The sequence below is a fragment of the Syngnathus typhle genome, linkage group LG10, assembly GCF_033458585.1.
Source record: "Syngnathus typhle isolate RoL2023-S1 ecotype Sweden linkage group LG10, RoL_Styp_1.0, whole genome shotgun sequence".
NCBI classification, from domain to species: Eukaryota; Metazoa; Chordata; class Actinopteri; order Syngnathiformes; family Syngnathidae; genus Syngnathus; species Syngnathus typhle.
Genome location: NC_083747.1, coordinates 2,021,057 through 2,040,210, shown reverse-complemented (window position 1 = coordinate 2,040,210; position 19,154 = coordinate 2,021,057). Strand labels below are relative to the sequence as shown.

Below are 19,154 nucleotides of genomic sequence, written 5' to 3'. Positions count from 1 at the left end.
TTCGCTCTTGACGGTCTTAACGAGCTAAGTGGGCGGTCAATTGTAAGAGCGGTGAACATGAAGCTTCATTGGTTCCGAGATCTTCTCGCATCACCCCCGTTTAATGTAAAACTTAAATAGCCAATGAAAGCCTATTAGCTTAATGCTACTATGTCATTTGAAAAGACACTGACTGGCTAACGCAAACTAGCATAGACGTTACGATGCTTCTAAACATTCTGTTTGACAAAGTGTAGTAAAAGTTGAGCAACTTTATAAATTAAGAACTCGCACAACATTCAAGGTACTTAAAACGCACGCAAAATTTAAATAGCTAATGAAAGTATATTAGCTTAATGCTACTATCCCATGTGAAAAGGCATTGACTGGCTAACGCAAAACTAGCATCGACCTTACGGTACTTCTAAACTTTAAAACTCCAAATTCTGTTTGACAGCAGAGCTCACACAACATTCAAGGTACTTTTGTGTTATTTAGTTGAAGCCACGGGAGATAAATTTCACTTTAGCGTCGAAAAAACAAGAGATGGAAGCAATCTTAATTGAGCCATTTGCATTGCGCTTCATCTTCATCATGCTGTTTACTTTCAATGCTTCTCAGTTCCCCGAATTTGGCTCAAAGATTTCAAACCACAACTGAGGCTTTACTTCATTTATTTAAATCAAGCGGAATGTCCTTTTTTAAAAAAAAAAAAAAAAAGAGAAAAACTCCCGACGGTTGCTAGTGAGCATTGTTCCTTGGTTCTTATCGAAGCGGCAGAATCTGACAGGCCGAGCGACACCTCTCCTGCCGGGCGCTGGTGCAAATTAGCCCTAGCGCTATCTGGGTCGCGGCTCTTGTCTCACCTCCGCCAGGGAGAACAGAGACATCACACGTACTGCAAGCAAGAGATTGCAAGCTGCTGACAGATAGATCGCGGTTAAGTCTAAACTAAGAATTAAAGATTTCGGGTTTGACAACAGAAGAAACAAAATCAGAGCAGATGCGTCATCTTTAAACAAAACCCAATAAAACTCAAAACTCTTTCCATGAATAAAAATGAAGGCGCGCACAGCGAGTGAACTCGCAAAAAAAAAAAAGAAATCAAGCCAAACTTTGGTTTGTGACATTTGAATGCGTACAGTTGTTGACTTGCTGAACACGTTTGCTGCTTATCACTTATTTCTCTTGCCTGACATTTTTTTGTTTATTTTTGCGCTCTGCCTCCAGGCTGCTTTTGCCTCGTGCGTCACCGAATGAGTTTAAATTGTATTTAAATGTTTGTGATGTTTGACATTTATTATTTGTGTCTGTTTGCAGGCCTCGTTAGCTTTTTCCATTTATTGGTCTTATCAAAGTGCATTAATTCACATTTCATTTCCTGTCGAGGCTTACTCGCTGCTTTTATTAGGTTTCGGTACGTGCATTTCAACATCAGCGGGATTTAAGCGTGTGGGCACTTAATATGAAAAATGTCTGCATTTGGTTTAATTGGACACACTTTTGCTCACTCAAAACGTGCATTAAATAATTCCACCCGGCACATATCAGATGGCATACAAAATATATTTTTTATTTTTATTCTACTTCATTCACTCTTGCCCACTGAGAACTTGTCAAATCTTGTAAGAAACTCTAAAATCCCACAGGACCTGCCCTAAATCCCATGAGACAGGCTAAATCTCACGAGATTACAGCTAAATCACGCGAGACTAAATCCCACGATATTTCTAAATCCCACGAGATTTCTATGATTTCACGAGACTTCCGCTAAATCTCACAAGACCTGCAAAATCCCATGAGACTTCAGCTACATCTCACGAGACTTCAGCTAAATCCCACAAGATTTCAGCCGAATCTCACGAGACTTCAGCCGAATCTCACGAGATTTCAGCCAAATCTCACGAGATTTCAGCCAAATCTCACGAGATTTCAGCCAAATCTCACGAGATCACCCCAAATCTCAAGTCTTTTGCTCTCACTTTAAAATCCACTTGCAACACATCTTTTTTAACTACAATTAAAATAAATATGTGGTTATTGCCTACCTGATAGACACACAAAATGAGCAATTTCACTGAGCAGCCTGTTTGTTCAAGGTCTTAGTGTTGCTGACAAACTCTTGTCATCAGCTCAGCGTGTTGCTATGTTGACTCATAGCAGCCGCGGATTTTCTACCGTGCTCGACTTATTTTTCCAACCTTTGGAGCAAACTCCAACACGACACAAAAGCCTCCAATAGAAGCGGTGATACGCATAATCAACCAAATGATTCTACTAAGTGCTGTGTGTGTGTGTGTTTTTTTTCTCCATAGGGTTTACAGGTGAAGGCTGACTATGTCCCCCTGCTGCAGTCCTTGGCGATGTACGGCTGGAGACTCACCTGTGTGCTGCCGACGCCCGTCATCAAGACCAACAGGTAATCAGCCATTCGCCATTTGGGGGAGAAATTCAGAAACGAAGCTAGCATCACTTAGAAATGCACAAGACGTGCTTGGAAAGATACAGGAAGTCGGCCATTTTGTTTTGAAGTGACTATTGTTGGGTTGTTTTGGCTGTTTTTAAATCCAAAAAAGGGTTTGTCCCCTTGCTACCAAAAGTGTATTCTGGAAGGACGTGTAATAATAATGGCGCAGCACTTTTTGTCACCGCGTGTGTGCCGCATGGAAGCGAAGTAAAACCTGAAAGTCTTTGCGAGTCATCTCCTTTCACACGTGTTTGTGGCTACGCTAACACGTCTCTCCACCATCGCTTGGCCTAGATTGTATGAAGTGGAACACAGCCAGCACGCACACCTCGCCTCGACTTGCGGTTCAAACAAACTTCCTGCTCGAAAGACGTTGACCTGAATCTGCTTCCCCGCAACTTAAATAAAAGCCGAGCAACCGTCACAGGAAAATCTCATAACGTTCTCTCGGCTAAGCTCGTACTGACAACGTTGGCGGTGGCGGCGACAGGAAGGAGGAACTTGGTGAGATCAACGTGTGGAAAGCTTCTCGTCTTAGATGACAAATTTCTAGAAATGACCAAGAAAAAAATAAAAGCTTTCACAACCGACTCCTAATATCACGGAACCCCCCCCATTTACACGGCGCAACACAACGGCGCTAATTAATCAAGCCGGCCTAGATAGCGCGCAACAAGCAGCTTATTTCTCACCCAGCCCGCAAACAGTTTTGATGATACATTTCACTCCGATACTCATTAGGCTCGTCTATTCGCCCGCTGGATGAAACAACGTGTCTGCAAACGGGTTCCGGCGTGGTTGTTTTTGTCTCGTCTGAAATGGATGCTAGCCGACGTTCGGCTGGCGCCTCCGCGCAACATTAACCCCGACGCTCATCTTGCCTTGGCTGCATTCAATTAGTGTAGCTGGTGATTACATTTTGGAGCCATTAAGTCATTTCTCATTGTTCGCCGATAAAGAAAACGCATAAAAGTCTTGTTCGATTGATGATTGCGTATGCGAAAATCAAAGCTCATTATGACGACGAGAAAGATCAAGTAGACTATTGGACCTAACGTCAGTTCAACCCAGCGAGGTTTTAGATACATCAAATTATTTATATAGTTTTGTTAGCAGGTTTTTTTTTTTTTTAGCCTCCAGGTCCATTCAGTCGTGAGTAAACGTGAAGTCTTAATAGCTCGGCGAGTGTGTGCCACAAAGGCCTGTCATTTCCTCAACAGGCTGGACTGAAGTTTCTGCTGGGAAAGCGTTCTTTTTTTTTTTTGCCTTTGATTCCCCCCACCAAGCTCATCCGGCGTTCGACAGCCGAGAAAATAGCTCACGCAGACGTCTCGAGCAGGCCGCTAATGGAAAAAAAGGTTTTTGTGAGGCTTTTTGGGTGGTTTACATAAGAAGTCTTGCATCTATTTCATGTCGCGAAAAGGGAAGATTTGCAGCGGGGGCTTTTAATGTTGCCGAGCCCGTCATCAGGCTCTTATTCGTGGGCGACGTTGGACGGGCTTCGTTTTTAGCCCAAAACAGCAGGATGGAACATGAAAGCCACAAAGGCAGACGCAAACAAGAAAGCTGTCAGCCCCAAGCGGACGATTTATACAAAAACAAAAACGGGGCCGACGTCTCGTTAATGAGAGCGGCGTGAAGAAAGAATGAAAGGATCATGAAGAGGCGCCGACCCAAAACGTGACACGGGCCTATGTTGTGAAAGCCATAGAAGCTTTTGTTAGGTGCGGAAAAACAGACGCTCAAAGATAAATCACAAAGTGCGGCGCTGAAAAATTACGAAACTAAGAACTTATCAAGAGTCTGAAATATTTTTTGAAAGATCATCATCCAGATCATGTCCTTTTCTCTGCAGTGATGGCAGTCTGGCGACCAAGCAGATTGTGTTTCTGCAGCGACCAGTCCTGAGCCGGAAGCAGAAGGAATCCAAGGTACACTTTGCTTTCATTGTTTTCAAATGGCCGCTTCCACGTAGATGTTTTCCCTTTTACGCTAAACACAATGGCCTCTCTGTGAGCGTTATGGTGGGCGAAATGTTTACAGAAGTCGAACTGGACATTTTTTTTGGAGATGACCTCTGAATAGTCGTGATAACCTCTTTGAGTGGAATGACATAGGCCAAAGATTTAGGAGATAGCTCAAGTCCAACACATTTCACTTGACGGCAACTTTTAGCCACGGACCTCAGATCAGTCAGATGTCTGCATTTGATGTATATGATGAACACTAATCCAAAACTTTCCATGTTCCAGAAACTGATCTTCAAACCTCGTGGTAAGGCCAACAAAAATGGCGTCAAAAACAAAGAGAAGAAGACAAACCCCAAATCGGAAAAAGGCATTCCCGATCGTAAGGAAAATGGCGAGAAACCAAATGACGAAAAGATTGAAGACCAGAACGCTGTCAAGGTTGAAACTGTTCAAACAAAGGAAGAAGCGGAAGTCGTAGAAGAGATAGAAAAGGAAACCTTTGAACTTGACGAGGAGGGATTGGCAGAGTCTCCGGAGAGGACAGACGTCCAAGAAGTCACAGAAACTGCGGCTGACAAAAAAGACGACCAGATGGTGGACGAGCGAGAAGTTCAAGTTTCAGTGGAAAATGGCCTAGAAACGGACGAAGATAAAAATGAAGACGAACCAGACCAGAACCAATGCACGATTGAAGAATCAGTTGGCCTGGACCTCAAGGGTACGGTGGCAGATTCACAGAGCCCAAATGAAATCCTCCAAGAGTAGCCGAGAATTTGAAAAGCCCTACCTCGAAAACCTCAAGACAGGGTTCACACCAAACATTATTGGGACTTGGAGCACCATCGACTTTGAAATCTGCCATCTTTCATCTACCGACTGCTGTATAACCACACCTTGTGAATGTACCACGTATCCTGAAGGAAGCAAATGAAGATGCTCGGACTAGACTTGGATCGAGTCTATTAGCTGGCCGTCGCCTTTTAATGGCCAGACTGATATCTGCGGGAAAAGTTATTTTTGGACTCTTGTTGATCTAGGTGACAAACTTAAAGTCTAAAGACCACTGGCCAACCTCCGTCATACTGCTGACTGCCTAAGGACAGAAAAGACTTGATTCATTCAACTCTACGGGATCTGAAGTGCTGGGAGTGGGATTCCTTTGCGACAGGCAATCCAAAGTTAGCGACACAATGTTGACGGCTACGCTCACCTCGCATACAGAATGTTCCGAACAAGCGGATGTGATATTCACGGGACTATAATGTAGCTTTTATCTATCGTATCGTAAACAACGTATGCTATGAAACTCGACTTCTGTAGCCGTGTCTCTTGCCATACTGAGGATTTGACGAATATATTCCATTAAATTTCACTTGACAGCAGCCTTTGATAAAAAAAAAAGCACTTTTCTGAAATGTCCATTCATGCCAGGGAATGAATTGAGAAAATGGTGCCTGCGGCGCGTAAAACGAAATGAACTGACTCGTTTTAAAGTAATAGCGGTTAGCATGGCTCTTACCTGCGGCTATTAAAGCGCTCCTCAGCGGGTGTTGTTTAGAACAGTGAGCGAGTCGTGAGATGGCGTTGATTGCCTAAAGGCCGGACGGCGGGTGGGTCGCTAAGGTGAGCGGCGACCGCATCCGCTACACGAATCGCCCGTTAGCTCGCTAATGGTTTTTGTCAGTAGGGCATCTGTCAGGAATTGTGCATTTCTTACAAAAGGAGACCGAGGGATTGATTTAGCCACGGCGGTATCGACAATAATGTCGAGCCCGGGTAACTTAGCAAATAGCTTTGAGATTTCACGCAATTCACACTTTGACGTGAACGGAATGATTTTTTCTGGTTTGATTGTTTTGCTGTTTAAATGTTACAATTACACCCAACGAGACGCCGTGTTTTGTGCTGTCCATGTGTTGTCTGGTGCTGTTTTGTGTAGAGCGGAAAACACACGAGACCAGCTTAGCCTTAATTAGACAAATTCTCAATAATTTTTTTTTTTTTTTTTTTAAAGCTGCCTTTTTAACGACTTTCCCATGCACAAAAATATTTTGCTAGTGAGGCGCCTGCCTATCCTACTGAGGCTTCAAGCTACCTCCCGAGGGTTTCTTGGTTTTCAGCTTGATGTCTACGCCCTTCCCGATGGCAAAATGTGAGGTCATACTTAATGGCAGCCCAGGTTCAAGGGTCACATTTGGCCGCCGGATTGATTTTTCCAGAGGATAGAAGCACTCTTAATTGTGTTCCAAGATGTGAGGAACATTCTCTCACTGGCTTTTGGCTGCTCCTGGGCTTTCATTGAATGTTTTATTTCGTGCTTTACAATGATTTATGCAAATGGCATGGCGCTTGGGCGCCACAGAGCTCATGTAGTTTTTTTTTTTTTTTTTTTTATACAGGTGTTACTTGGTTTACATATGGTTGGGAACAAAAAAAAATCTGACAGTGACGATATCAAGGTTTTGCGATACTGTATTGTGACGATATTATACGTTGCCCATTGACCATAAAAATACACGAGTGCTAACATGCTAACATGTGACAGCGGATGTTACAAACCGGACACCATGTTTTTTTTTCATTACGGTCAACAATCCGTACGTCATGCTGGTGAATCGGCACCCGATCGTGGCTGATAACGATTCGGTCCTTGGTGGTATCGACGTTTTATCACGTCGTATCAAAAGTTGTCAATTCTGCCTTGAGGAGTTTATTTTCATCGTTAGAAGGAATTTAGATTCACCGGTTTGCTTTTTCCTGGCTATTTTAAACATGGCAATCAGCAACACCCTTGACCTGCCGTCCCCTCAGTGACATCATCAAGGTCACATGATAGCACTTTGTTTGTCTTAACATTCCATTCGGACAGGCATCGACGGTCGTACCTTGACGAACATTTTGTGGGTAGTTGTGTTTTATTTGTTTGGTCAGGAAAGAGACATTTAAAATTTTCAACATTCCAGCTGCCTGTTTTTGTGTGTAAAAACAATGCCAGTGATGGTGTCAAAGTATTCTTTATCTGTGTGCTGTCCCGTCCATCGACGTTGTTATTGTTAGCCGCCGCTACTGCATCTGTACAATTTGTACATTATAAAACTATTTATATTTAATGTCCACATGTGTACTTCTTTACTGGGTTCTTAAACAATTCCATTGTCAGCAAAAATTTTGTTTTTTATAAATTATAAAAAAAAAATCCTAAAAATGTTTTTTCAAACAGATAACACAATAAAATACCTACTGATGCTTATCACATTCCCTACTCATGTCTTAACGAAATGATCGCATTAGCACTCCAAGCCATGTTTTGCTGATGACATCATTAAATGTGCATTTGGGCTACGATTTGGCTCACCGTGGTAAAAGGTCGAAAGTTTGCATCCAACACTGATGGGATATTTGCGCCGCTGTTGCGCTGCAACACGGCACCCAAGGGCCACATTACACAAACACACGCACACACACGCGTGTGTATAAACACACAAATGCGGCTTGTAAAAGTGCAGCGAGAAGGATAAATGAAAGCGAGGGAAACATGAGAAGCTTTTGCTTCTGTATGGACGTGGAATTCCTAATAATGCCACAAGGCCCCAGCTCGGCCCTCGCAGGTCAATATTTCAACCCAGATAATAACACGGCTCGGCGTTATGAAGGGTCCACAAGGCCAACTCAATCCATACTGCCTAAGACTAAAAGATCATTAAGAGCAAAGCCCAAACACCAAAGCACTCTCCTGTCTGCATTGATTGATTGCTAATTGAAGACATTGATGAGTCCATCACACACACGGAGACATCATCAAAGGTTTGCATGTCTATTATGGATGAGCTACAGAACTCGGCTGAATATTTTGCACAAATGTTTTCTTTTGTTGTTGTTTTTTTCAAAAAGGCTTTTCGTGTCTAATCGAAGGAGGATAATTGACACTGAGGAATAAAAACACTAAAAGTGGGCAATTTGCTGCTCCTTAATAAAGTGTTTAAATTAGACAGCGTATGTCTCACTGGTTGTGGTTCTCAGTCTTCCTCAATGCCACACTGCCCTCTAGTGGAGGGCAGTGATACAACATCAAAATAATTACACTGCTAGAATTTAGGATTTTGGCTTTAATTTGAATGGAAAGAATGCCTTTAAAAGAGGGGGGGAAAGAAATTGTATACAAAAAAAAAATAAAGATCCTTCAATATAAGATTATTTTTAGCTTTTCAGCGTGGACTCGTGAGTTGGGCGTGGTGTTTGAGACCCTTAAAATGCATACATTATATTAATAAAATGTCAAAGTACCTGCACCACTGTCAGGAAGTCACTTCTGCACGCTCTCTGCTCAACTTTGAATATATTCACCGGTAGGCTTGATGTAGCGTCATGAGGTCACATGGTGATGATATGGAAATGTGATGTCACTATGAGAAGAGGAACATTAGAGACATGACACAGAGCTATGTGACATCATCACTCACTTTACAGGAGCTGCTGGCAGGGACAAGTCCATGAAAAAAAAAAAATCATTTTATGTTAAAATAAAATAAAAAGTTAATCCCCTGCCACGCTTTATTTTTTTTTTTTAAGTGCTGCCCAAGGTGGATTTGTTCTATTCATTTGTGTCTGCCATGAAAGGAAAATGGCTGCAGAGCAGGTTAGTAAGCAATGAAGACCCTAACTTGTTTAGAAACGCACCACAAATGAACTTTTGCTAATGGCGACTGTCAGAACCCCCCTTACAGGGTGCAGGCCAAAGTCATCACGTCGTCAGAGGAGGAGGCCGTCGCCGTGCTCTCCTCGCTGTACGACGCCGACAAACACCTGAGGGTCCTCCACTCGCCCGCCTCCGACTACCACATCATGGAGTTCCTGGGGGAAGGCACCTTCGGCGACGTGGTCAAATGCTTGAAGACGGCCACTCGGGAGGAAGTGGCTGTCAAGATCTTCAAGCAAATGGTCGCTCGGGACTTGTTTAAGAAAGAGGTGCCTGACACGAGGCCCCGTCGGCTACTTTGATGATTTGATCCGATTGAAATATCTTTTTCAGGCCCGGGTGTTGAAAACCTTAATGGATTTCGACACGGACAAAGTCAACCTGATCCAGTGCAAGAGCATCTTTGTGGACAGAGTCTACATGTGTCTCGAGTTTGAGATGTTGGACATCAACTTGTTGGACTTCATGAACAGCAGACCCACCAAGTGCCTTCTGGTCAAGGAGATCCGACCCATTCTGCATCAGGTACGTTTACCTTCGTCTAAAGTGGTCAAATACAAAATGTTTATAGTTTGCATTCTCCAACGGCTAACAAAGGTAAAGAGGAGTTCTTAATTCCCAAACAAAAATCAAAGCAAACATTTGCGAGTGATTTTGCGACAGAACGAGAATTTTAATATGATAATCAAGCTGTGACAGGGTTGTTTCTTTTTGTAGCATGATGCTAAAACTGTGCATGAGCTAGCAAGGGATGTTAATCCATTTAACAGGGTTGTTTCTTTTTGTAGCAAGATGCTAACACTATATTTTATAAGCTAACAAGGGATGCTAATCTATTTTACATTTCAACAAGTGATTTTAGAGAGGGGTTAGCTAACAAGGGATGCTAATCTATTAAACATTTTAACAAGTGATTTTAGAGAGGGGCAGCTTTTCTGTATTTGTTACGTAAAAACATTTTTAAAACGCACAGTGTTGGTTAGGTGTTTCCGTCGATGCTTAGCGCTAGCATACATCGGCAGGGCCGGCCTGCTACGTCTTCAAAAGCTAGCAAGCCAGGCGGATGACGCTATCATAATTGAATACCATGTACTCGTGTCTTCAGCTGGCCGTGGGCCTGCATTTTCTGAACAGTATTGGACTTATCCACGCAGACCTGAAGCCCAACAACATCATGTTGGTGGAGCACATCAGCCGGCCGTACAAAATTAAAATCATCGACTTTGGCTTGGCCCAGCACGTCTCGGAGATCATCCAGGGTCAACACTTTCAGAACCGCCGCTACAGGTATTCGTTTTTCCCTCCTAATTGTGTTGAGATACTCGATAACTATTTGCAGTACGAATCGATTTTTCTTGTTTTCAGGGCGCCGGAGATCATTCTCGGTTTTCCCTACGCGGGGGCCGTCGACGTGTGGTCTCTTGGTTGTATTATCGCCGAGTTGTTTCTAGGCTCTCCACTTTTCTACAGCACCTGTGAATACGACATGGCAAGAAAGCACCCGCCACTCCTAAAAACCTTTCTCAATCCTAAGTGGGCCGACATAAGGTCACTTCAATCTCAAACATTTTTTCCTCCCCACAGTTGAGGAAGGTCGAGCATATCCTGGGTCACTTTCCACAAAGACTACTGAACATTGGAGTCAACACGACGTATTTTTACAAGAGGGAGCGGAGATTTCAGTCATTTCAGTGGAGACTGAAGGTGCAAAGCAAATCGGGTGCATTTGTAAACTTCCGATTAGCTACTAGCTAGCAACAACCTCGGATTTTTAGCGAAATTTAGCATCACTTTGATTCTGACAGTTTTGTATCACCTCACCCTAGACGACCAAAGAATATGGCTACGTGGCTTGCACCAACAATTTCCTCAACTCTCTGGATGACCTTTGTAAGGTATCAAGCTTTGTTGTTCATCGTACAAAGAATGAGAAATGCCATTTTTGTGACTGCTGCTGCCAAGGGGAAAATGCCAAACAGAATAAAAAAATTGGAACTACCGGGAAATTCACAATCTGTGACCTTACAAAAAGGTCGTGGTATTAAAACCTGCAGTGTGTTCCGGTCCAGGTCAGACAAGTGGTCCACCTGTCAAATGAGGACACCACAGCAGAAATCCAAGACCAAGAGATCTTTGTGGATTTGCTGAAGCAGCTGCTCAGACCCGACGCCGGCCAGCGACCGACCCCCAATCGGATTCTCCAGCACGCCTTCGTCACTATGGATGACCTTGCGCTCAACCACGCCGACACCTTCTAGTAGGTTCACGGCGAGGTACTGTAGAAGCCGCTTGAGTAGATTAAACGCCTCGTTTCTTCTGTTCAAGCTTGAAACTGAGCTGCGAAATGATGCAGGCCTGTCAGAATCCAAGCTCGGGAACTCGGGCTTCACGCGACGAGACCGCGAGCGCTCGTCCCACTTGGCATATCCACCGGGAACATCCCGACATCGTGGGCATCTCGTCACACATCACGAGGGGCCTCAATCTGGACATGCTCAACTCGGATCCACAATTGAGCCTCGCGCATCAGCTCCATTCGGTTTGCCTCCACAAGTCGCCGCCCCAGGAAAACAGGTGGCACATGGCAGGGTAAGCTAGTTAGCCGAAACCGCTGGCTTAATAAAAACTACCGATTAATCGGTCAAATTTTTCAGAGAACCACAACAGAAGGAGGATCAGGAGCAACGAGGTACGTTTGAGCTCGCTGTTGGAACGAAGCTACGATGACATCACTTGTGACCTTCTGACAGGGTCACAAAAGAGGAATCAGTCAGTTCTGGACTTTTTTTTGGGGGGGGGGGGGGTCTAGATTTTTTTGAACAGGTCTGAAGTTTACAAGTGCCTGCATTTTCTGAACAGATTTGGACTGTTTTGGTTCTTGAACAACACGTCGTCCCTTTTTTCCCCCCAGAAATCCCCAACGGCTTTACTGACCCTGCGACTATCGGAATGGCCACGACGGCAAGGAGCGTCAAGTAAGTTTGTTCAAAATTATTTTTAACATGTTTGCGCGTCATTCATCTTTGGTGTTTTTACTGGTCGAGCGCCGAGAGGAGGAAATGGAAAACCAATCCTGGCGCCGTCCGCACAACACAAGGTAAGTAAACTACTGTAAGAATAACGACAATAAAAACACTTTTTTTGAGTGTGTTTGTGTTGTCATAGGAAAAGGAAAATTGAAAAGAAGGAGACCCACACCGAGCAGAAGAACAAGGTCAGTGTGACGTCACGCTTTTTTTTTTTATACTGATACATTGCTTACAATATGTTGCCATTGGTGCTCAGGGAGTCGCCAATAACAAAGAAGAGAAAAATGAATCCCAAAGAACCCCCGACAACGGAAAGTAGTAATGAGTCTACGGCTAAACCAGCAGAGCCCAATGTGTAAGTATTTGAGACTGACAGTTTTTTTTTTTTTTTAATGTCTAAATAAAAATATAAATAAAAAATAATAAAATATCTACATATTATCCACTATTATACTTTTGCAGAAAAACTACATCTAGAGGCGCCCTGGCGAAACGTAGTAAGTCACTCCGCGCAATATTGGCGAATTGCGTAATCAGTGTGTAACAGCATCTTGCCTCTCCTGACGTCTCCAAGAAATTCCAAAGCGCAAAAGGACACGGAACACTTACTCGGCCAGGAGAAGGAGAAATCAATCTGCGAGGAAATTGAAGGCAGCGAACACCGGAGAATGGAACAACCAAATTCAGCCATCCTCCGAAATGACCGAGCGCAGTGGGTAGGTTAGACGGTGACGTCATAGCCGGCACTTTTTCTTTTCTCTCCTCAAAATGATTAGCAGCGCCTTCTTTACAACAGTGCGGGCAATGACAACACCCAAAAACACAAAGATAAGACGTGACGGTGTCTACGATCAAAACGTGAGCTTTTTTTATTTGATTTATAAAATTATCTTTCATTCCTTAGCAATGTCAACAAGTCTTTTTCCTCCTTTGGGTATAGACCTTCCTAAAAATAAGAGGAGCCTGGTCCAGCAGAAGCTCCAAACCGAGCGAGGCAACCAAAGCCAACCCCGATTGGAGAAGGGCACGGTATTCTAGTGTATTAAATACTCTATACCAAAAGTTTATGACATATATATATTTTTTTTTACTTTCAGATCTGTTGACTGCCCTGACGGTGTCTACGCAGACTGATAAATTCCCGGTGGCAGTCCAGGTATGACATCTCACAATTTAAATTTTGGACAAACTTAACTTCAAATTAACGTCTTTGCTTAAAGGAATTTGGTTTCAAGGACTGCGAGGAGTCTTCAAATGATACAGATGCGAAAGAAAAAGGGTACAAACTACTCTAAAGCAAATATAATGTTGCTCCATTAGTGTTGCGTTCGCAGACCGTCGTAAAACAAACCACTTACAGACCAAGAGTGAGCAAACATTAACAGTCATAAAATGCATACTTGTAAACAAAACTACAGATCAACAATCAAGGAAAAGACATTTATCTGAACCAGAGGCAAGTGAGCAAGTCCAAAAACAAAACATAGCCTTAAAACTCAACACGTACAGCAGCCTTGAGTTCAGGCCAGCAACAAAATGGCGGGAAGGCATAAAAGATTTCTTTAACTTACTTTTAGATGACTTGAGGCTTCGTTCCGTTTTCTTAAGGTCCATTTGCTGCCTTTAGGGGTTTCATGCGTCCGGCCACAAGTTTGTAATTTCTAAATATCAAATAATGTTTAAACTGTCGTAAAAAAAAAAAAAAACAATAGCCTGCAGTCGCCGTCCATCAAACTTCCTTACCTGCGGACCGGTTCTAATTAACAGCTCGTTCACGAGAATGCGCGCACACAGCGTGCTGGCTTGCACACAAATTGGCCAGTAGGTGGCACAATTGGTCCTTTAAAAGAAATTGTTCCGAGAAAAGTTGTATTCAAACAAATATTGCTCCAACAGGCAACCTAACACTAACTGCTCCGTAAATACTGTATATATGCATAGGACATATACAAAATGAAACTATAGGAGTCATTTTTTTACATTTAGACAGAAAGTGTATTGATCAATTCAGGACATATTATACGATTTTTATTTTAGAATTGCAAGATATTAAAATAAAATATTGCTTAAATGAACAAATTGTTTCAAATTAAAATGTAACAAAATTCTGAAAATACTTGTTTTCTTCCTCATTTCTCAGGATAGCCAATCAGCAACGAGCAATGACCAGCCGTGGCTTCGACACGCAGTACCGCCGAGTACCGGCAGATGTCAGTAAAAGACAAAGATTTACTCACTTGCTCATTAAATTTATGTGCTTTTCCGCTGGTGCGGATTATATTTGTAGTTGTATTAACTTAGTTTAAATGGTGAGTTTCAACCATTACATGTGATACGGGTCAATTTTACATTTTATTTGAATTTATTGATAGTGTTGGTGATTATGTTTCCAGAGATGGCACAAGTAAATAGATGAGGGTGGATGATGTAGTTTGGAGTCTGGCGACGGACATCAGCAGTAGACATCTGAGGAAAGAAAGCAAAATAGAAGCTTTCCATCTTTCTGACATCTGATAACAAAACTAGTTTGGAAACGAATTTTAGAATTTCAAATCCGTCCAGCGCCATCATTTGTCAAAAGTGCTGACACCGCATCTTTGCAGGCCAAGAGCCCTCCCCCAAACCAAATGATGTTTATCCACCCTTGCTACTCTCAGCTTGACCTCTACAACAACAAGAAATGATGATGGTGATGATTGACAAGCTATTGAAAAGTTCTCAGCAGCGGAAGATTGTTTTGAAAGCAAACATTGTAAAGCACACAAGTGTGTCGTTTAAGGCCGCTGTGTGCGCGTGCGAGACACTGACATGTTTATTAGCGAGCAACAACGCACGCTGTCAATGATCAGTCCTCCTTTAGGTCTCCTTATCTCAACATTAAGGCCCCCCCACTATTCCCTGCACGGCAATTCAATTAGCGCTCTCCACCCCTCCCCTTTTTTAAATCCAGTGGTGTAGCCGATTTTATGCACAGTGTCATCGCCATGGAAACGTTTGTTTTAGTCGGGCTCGAACGGCCAAACTAATCCCGCAAACGCAGCTGCCCGGATTACCGGTGCGCCTTGACCTCCGGCTTTTTTGAATCTCTGCTCTCCCCATAGACAAAAGCCTCCGCCGGCCTCACCTGTCACCGATGGGCAGATAAACGATCAATTCCGATTAAAGAACAGAGCGTCTGATCGCTATCGGTGACCGGTTTCATTACACTAAAACGGTTTCTCAATGGAGCTGTTCGGAGAGCAGTAAATGAGGGTTTGAAGACAAGGTTCAGATTTTAAATGTAGGATTCAAACCTGGGTTTGGATACGTGAAGTATCGGTGGCGTGTATCGGCAGCCTCCGCGAGTACCGATACCTTCAAATAAATCCGGTATTAAGAAAAATAAGGTATGTTTCAAATTGGAGTTTCAAAGCCGGGTTATGATTTGGGATGATCAGGCCCGATAAACTCAGCGGGCAGTCATGCTCAAACGACGCTCCGGGGGGGGGGCGGATTAACGGCACGGACGATTGGTCGCAGTCGGCTTGCTAAACGGAAGATGGGAGATGTTTGCCTGTCAATGAACTCATTCGCTTCATTTTAAAACTCAAATATTTTCAGAATCAATTAGAAGTACATGGTGGGTTTGAAATCTGGATTTAGACACAGGCTAAGATTTCAAATTAGGGTTTGAAGCCCATTTTGCACTTATGGTCAGAAGTTGCCAAGGCTGTTGTGGACTCTTTATATTAAAACTGACAAATGTCTTTAGAATCAAATTAGCGTCGGTTCTTCCAGACCACACAATGCGGACCGGGAAGGCGGGCACTGATGTGTCGCCCAACATGGACCTTCCCCAGGGAGGAACCCAGCTGGGACTTTGTAGCTAATGGACTCATGAAGACATAATGAGACACGAGACTCGCATCTTGAAGGGAAGGGTAAGGCGGGAAATGGGTTTAGATCCAATGTTGGGTTTCAAACTCGAAAATTAGGATTGCAAATAAGGAAAACAAGGTTACCGTTCCCCATTAGGGTTTCAAATCCAGTTTAGGATTTCTAGTTAGGAATAAGGTGGGGTCCAAGGGGGTGAGGGAGTACGAAGTACGGCTCCTGTGTCGCTTGTCAACACCCTGACGCTTTAATCTGTCACGCCTGCGCACGTATTAAAAGATTATGCCTTGCGTTGCGCTTGGCTTCCCGCACACCGCATAAGGGGCTGCTTCTGGAGGGGGTCCTCGGTTCAAACCAAGGGAGGGGGTCAAACCGAGGCCCTTATAAGGAGAGAGGAGGTGGACTCAACAATCCAGACTTGACACACTCATTTTGAACCCTACCTTGAAAAGTTTAGGGCCTAAAAAAAAAAAAAAAACGCTAGCTAAATTGAGATGGATGTACGTGTTGATAAATACGCCGCTGAAAGGTGTCTGCACTCGGACACTAGCACCTTCTTCTGCGGCTCTCAGCACCCGGGGGTCCTCGACCGAGGGGGGGGGGGGCCTGCAATAATAAAGTGCTAATTGAAAAAGTGCCGCGAGCAGGGAGGCGGCCAAAGACGATGAAAGATCAGCAAGATCAGCAAGACCACCGGACAGTTCGCTTCTGTGTGGCCTGTGTGTGTGTATAGAAAATACATTGTTATAGTCTCCTTTTAAAATGTGCGTGTATCACGATGAGTGACGGACGTATGCACACACACACAGATATAGTTAGTATTCCATTTCCCGTGTTGGTTGCGTGCGTGACATCGGTGAGCTATGTCTGCTCTTATGGAAATGAAAGCAGGGTTACTGTAACCCTGTTAAAATCTAATGAGATTCTGATTAAATAGAACATCAGTATGACTAATTCCCCGGGCTCCCCCGAACGCGGCGCGTTATTGATAGGCCGGCGCGTAAGTGGTCTCCGCGGGCCGGGTCCTAATGGCCCAATAATGCATTAGAGGGGCCGCGCTTATTGTGCCCCATTGGAAACACCTGGGAGGGGCATCCATCAAGGTGAACTCAGCGGGGTCTTCACGAACCTGTCACTGGACGACTTGATCCACTCTCGGACCCCAGGTCTGACCGGGAGGGGGAGGCGGATTCGAGGACGGCCGGGCCGCCAACGCTTCCTGGAATGGACGTCATCTTGGAGAAATATAGAAATATGTGAGGATGTCGGGAAAACTGGAGTGATGATGAAATGGCATTAAAATGTCACGTGACAGAAATAATTGACATGTTATTGATTGTATGAAAGTAACTTGTGTAGACAAAAAATATTTTTTATATTTAAAAATTGATCAAAATATATTATATTATATTATATATTGTGTAATTCATTCAAATGCAAATGACAATTTCCCATTTTAAAAACTTTTGAGTTGGATCAGGACTGTGTTTTAAAGTGGCAAATTAACTTTAAATAATATTTAAAAAATTATATAAAAAATATATAATTATATAAATTATTATATATTATAAAAACATTAGATATTTTTTAGATACATGCAATAGAATGCAAGATATGTCTGTTCCCTTTTTTACTTTGTATATATTTGTCATTTTTTTCCAGGTAATAATTTGTTACGTATTTAACAAAATAGTATTGCGCACAAAGGCTTGACAAACTTATAAGAAATAAGAAAAAAAGAAGTTGCAAAAAAACATTGCGACAAACCAGTGAGTGTTTACTGAGCTGACTGGTGATGAAAAGGTTGAAGAATCTTTTGCTCAACATTTCCCTTGTCCGCCGCTGAACCTTGCCATGACCTTGCACCCTAAAGCAACATGTGCACTTTCTAAACATGGAACGAATTTCACTCTTGCGTTCAAATTGTGGTCGTCGGCACACGAAATGTGTTGACAACGCGACGGGCCCGTTGCTGTGAGACAATAAACTCTCCCACGCACGCATGCACACGCGCACGCACACATGTGCAGCGGGTGGCCGCCGGCGTTGAAGAATGAAGACGCTAACCGTTTCAATCTGTCAGTGAACAGTCTGGCCTGAGAAAACACGCAATGCAAATACACTCTGGGTGTGTGTGTGTGTGTGTGTGTCAGTAGCAGCGGTCAAGGCCATTACATGTTGTGTATTCAAAACAAAGTTTTATCAATTAGCTTCATGCTAACAAACAATGCAGAAGACCATCGACGTGCTAACGAATAGCATCGGCGTATAAATAGAACAATAATATACTGCGATTTCCTGTAAGCCAGCATAAAATATCGCCTGGTTCTTTGAAGAAAAATCGAATAATTTCTGTTTTACGTTCACAGTCAAAGACTTTTTTCAGCAACCTTTTTTTCCCCGCCTTTTAGGAAGAATTAAAAGCCGCTAAGTGATTTTGGCATCCTCAGTTTTAACATCAGTATCATAAGTAGCAGCCACGAAGACTTCCCGGCACTTCCCCCCCTCCTCCTCACCCGATCCTCCCCCCCTCCGACAACTTCCCAATGACTAAAATGATGTGATTACGTTGAGGCTAATGACGGCGGGCATGCTTAGATCCATCTGCGACGTTTTTCTTTGCTTCTGTCGTGATTCAGCGGCCTGTCAGCAGCTTCTTGGAAGAGCTTTTCACCACCGCCACGACAAAGCATCGTCAGACGCAGCAAAGCATTCTGGGAAGGCTCCGTCGATGACTATACCGTGACAAGAAGTCCAATTACAAGAAAGAAAATATGTGAAATATCCAAGTTATTTGTTGATTGAACCTGACAAATCACAGCAATCTTATCATGCTGTTGATGGAAAAACAGTTTTGGGCTTCGGGTTTAGGCGACGGCCACACAGAATTCAGCTGACATATCGAATCAGCATTTGATTGACAGGGCTTGACCTCTAGGCTAGCGACAAAGAACCAACCAGCTGCAATCCTCCAACGCATTACAGTAAAAACGACGCAAATCAAGTTAGCGGCGGCGGCGGCGGCCTCTTGTGCTAATATTAGCCGCGCCTTTGTTTGCGGCTCCAGCTGCGAGCTTTGTGACGAGTCGCAAGATTGAATTTTGCAGTCGGGACGACAAAGTCGGGACTCATTTGTGCGT

General features: G+C 43.5%; 2 protein-coding genes and 2 long non-coding RNA genes across 4 annotated transcripts in view; all 4 read left to right on the top strand.

Moving 5' to 3' along the window:
* LOC133160574 (raftlin-like) overlaps nt 1-7,530 on the top strand; it is a 38,622-nt gene extending 31,092 nt beyond the window's left edge. Inside the window, exons 8-10 of the mRNA XM_061288349.1 lie at nt 2,295-2,398; nt 4,302-4,377; nt 4,699-7,530. Of these exons, the coding sequence (XP_061144333.1) occupies nt 2,295-2,398; nt 4,302-4,377; nt 4,699-5,181 (663 nt within the window). The 3' untranslated portion in view covers nt 5,182-7,530. The remainder of the gene's footprint in view (nt 1-2,294; nt 2,399-4,301; nt 4,378-4,698) is intronic.
* A 1,507-nt stretch (nt 7,531-9,037) lies between these two features.
* On the top strand, nt 9,038-10,441 carry LOC133160923 (homeodomain-interacting protein kinase 1-like). The gene is made up of 5 exons (XM_061289040.1): nt 9,038-9,052; nt 9,127-9,381; nt 9,446-9,637; nt 10,218-10,371; nt 10,431-10,441. The coding sequence occupies exons 1-5, from the start codon at nt 9,038-9,040 to the stop codon at nt 10,439-10,441; spliced, it is 627 nt and encodes a 208-aa protein (XP_061145024.1).
* A 50-nt stretch (nt 10,442-10,491) lies between these two features.
* Nucleotides 10,492-11,348, top strand: LOC133160586 (uncharacterized). Its single transcript, XR_009715929.1, has 3 exons — nt 10,492-10,816; nt 10,939-11,007; nt 11,182-11,348. It is a non-coding gene; the product is annotated as an uncharacterized LOC133160586 (long non-coding RNA).
* A 170-nt stretch (nt 11,349-11,518) lies between these two features.
* LOC133160584 (uncharacterized) lies at nt 11,519-14,419 on the top strand. Its single transcript, XR_009715927.1, has 12 exons — nt 11,519-11,701; nt 11,767-11,801; nt 12,024-12,209; nt 12,278-12,326; nt 12,398-12,496; nt 12,604-12,638; nt 12,716-12,857; nt 12,938-12,999; nt 13,082-13,170; nt 13,239-13,297; nt 13,362-13,420; nt 14,282-14,419. It is a non-coding gene; the product is annotated as an uncharacterized LOC133160584 (long non-coding RNA).
* The last annotated feature ends 4,735 nt before the right edge of the window (nt 14,420-19,154 follow it).

Coding starts and splice junctions, on each gene's coding strand:
- LOC133160923 (XM_061289040.1), top strand. Junction 9,382..9,445: donor GGGACTTGTTTAAGAAAGAG/GTGCCTGACACG, acceptor TATCTTTTTCAG/GCCCGGGTGTTGAAAACCTT. Junction 9,638..10,217: donor TCCGACCCATTCTGCATCAG/GTACGTTTACCT, acceptor TCGTGTCTTCAG/CTGGCCGTGGGCCTGCATTT.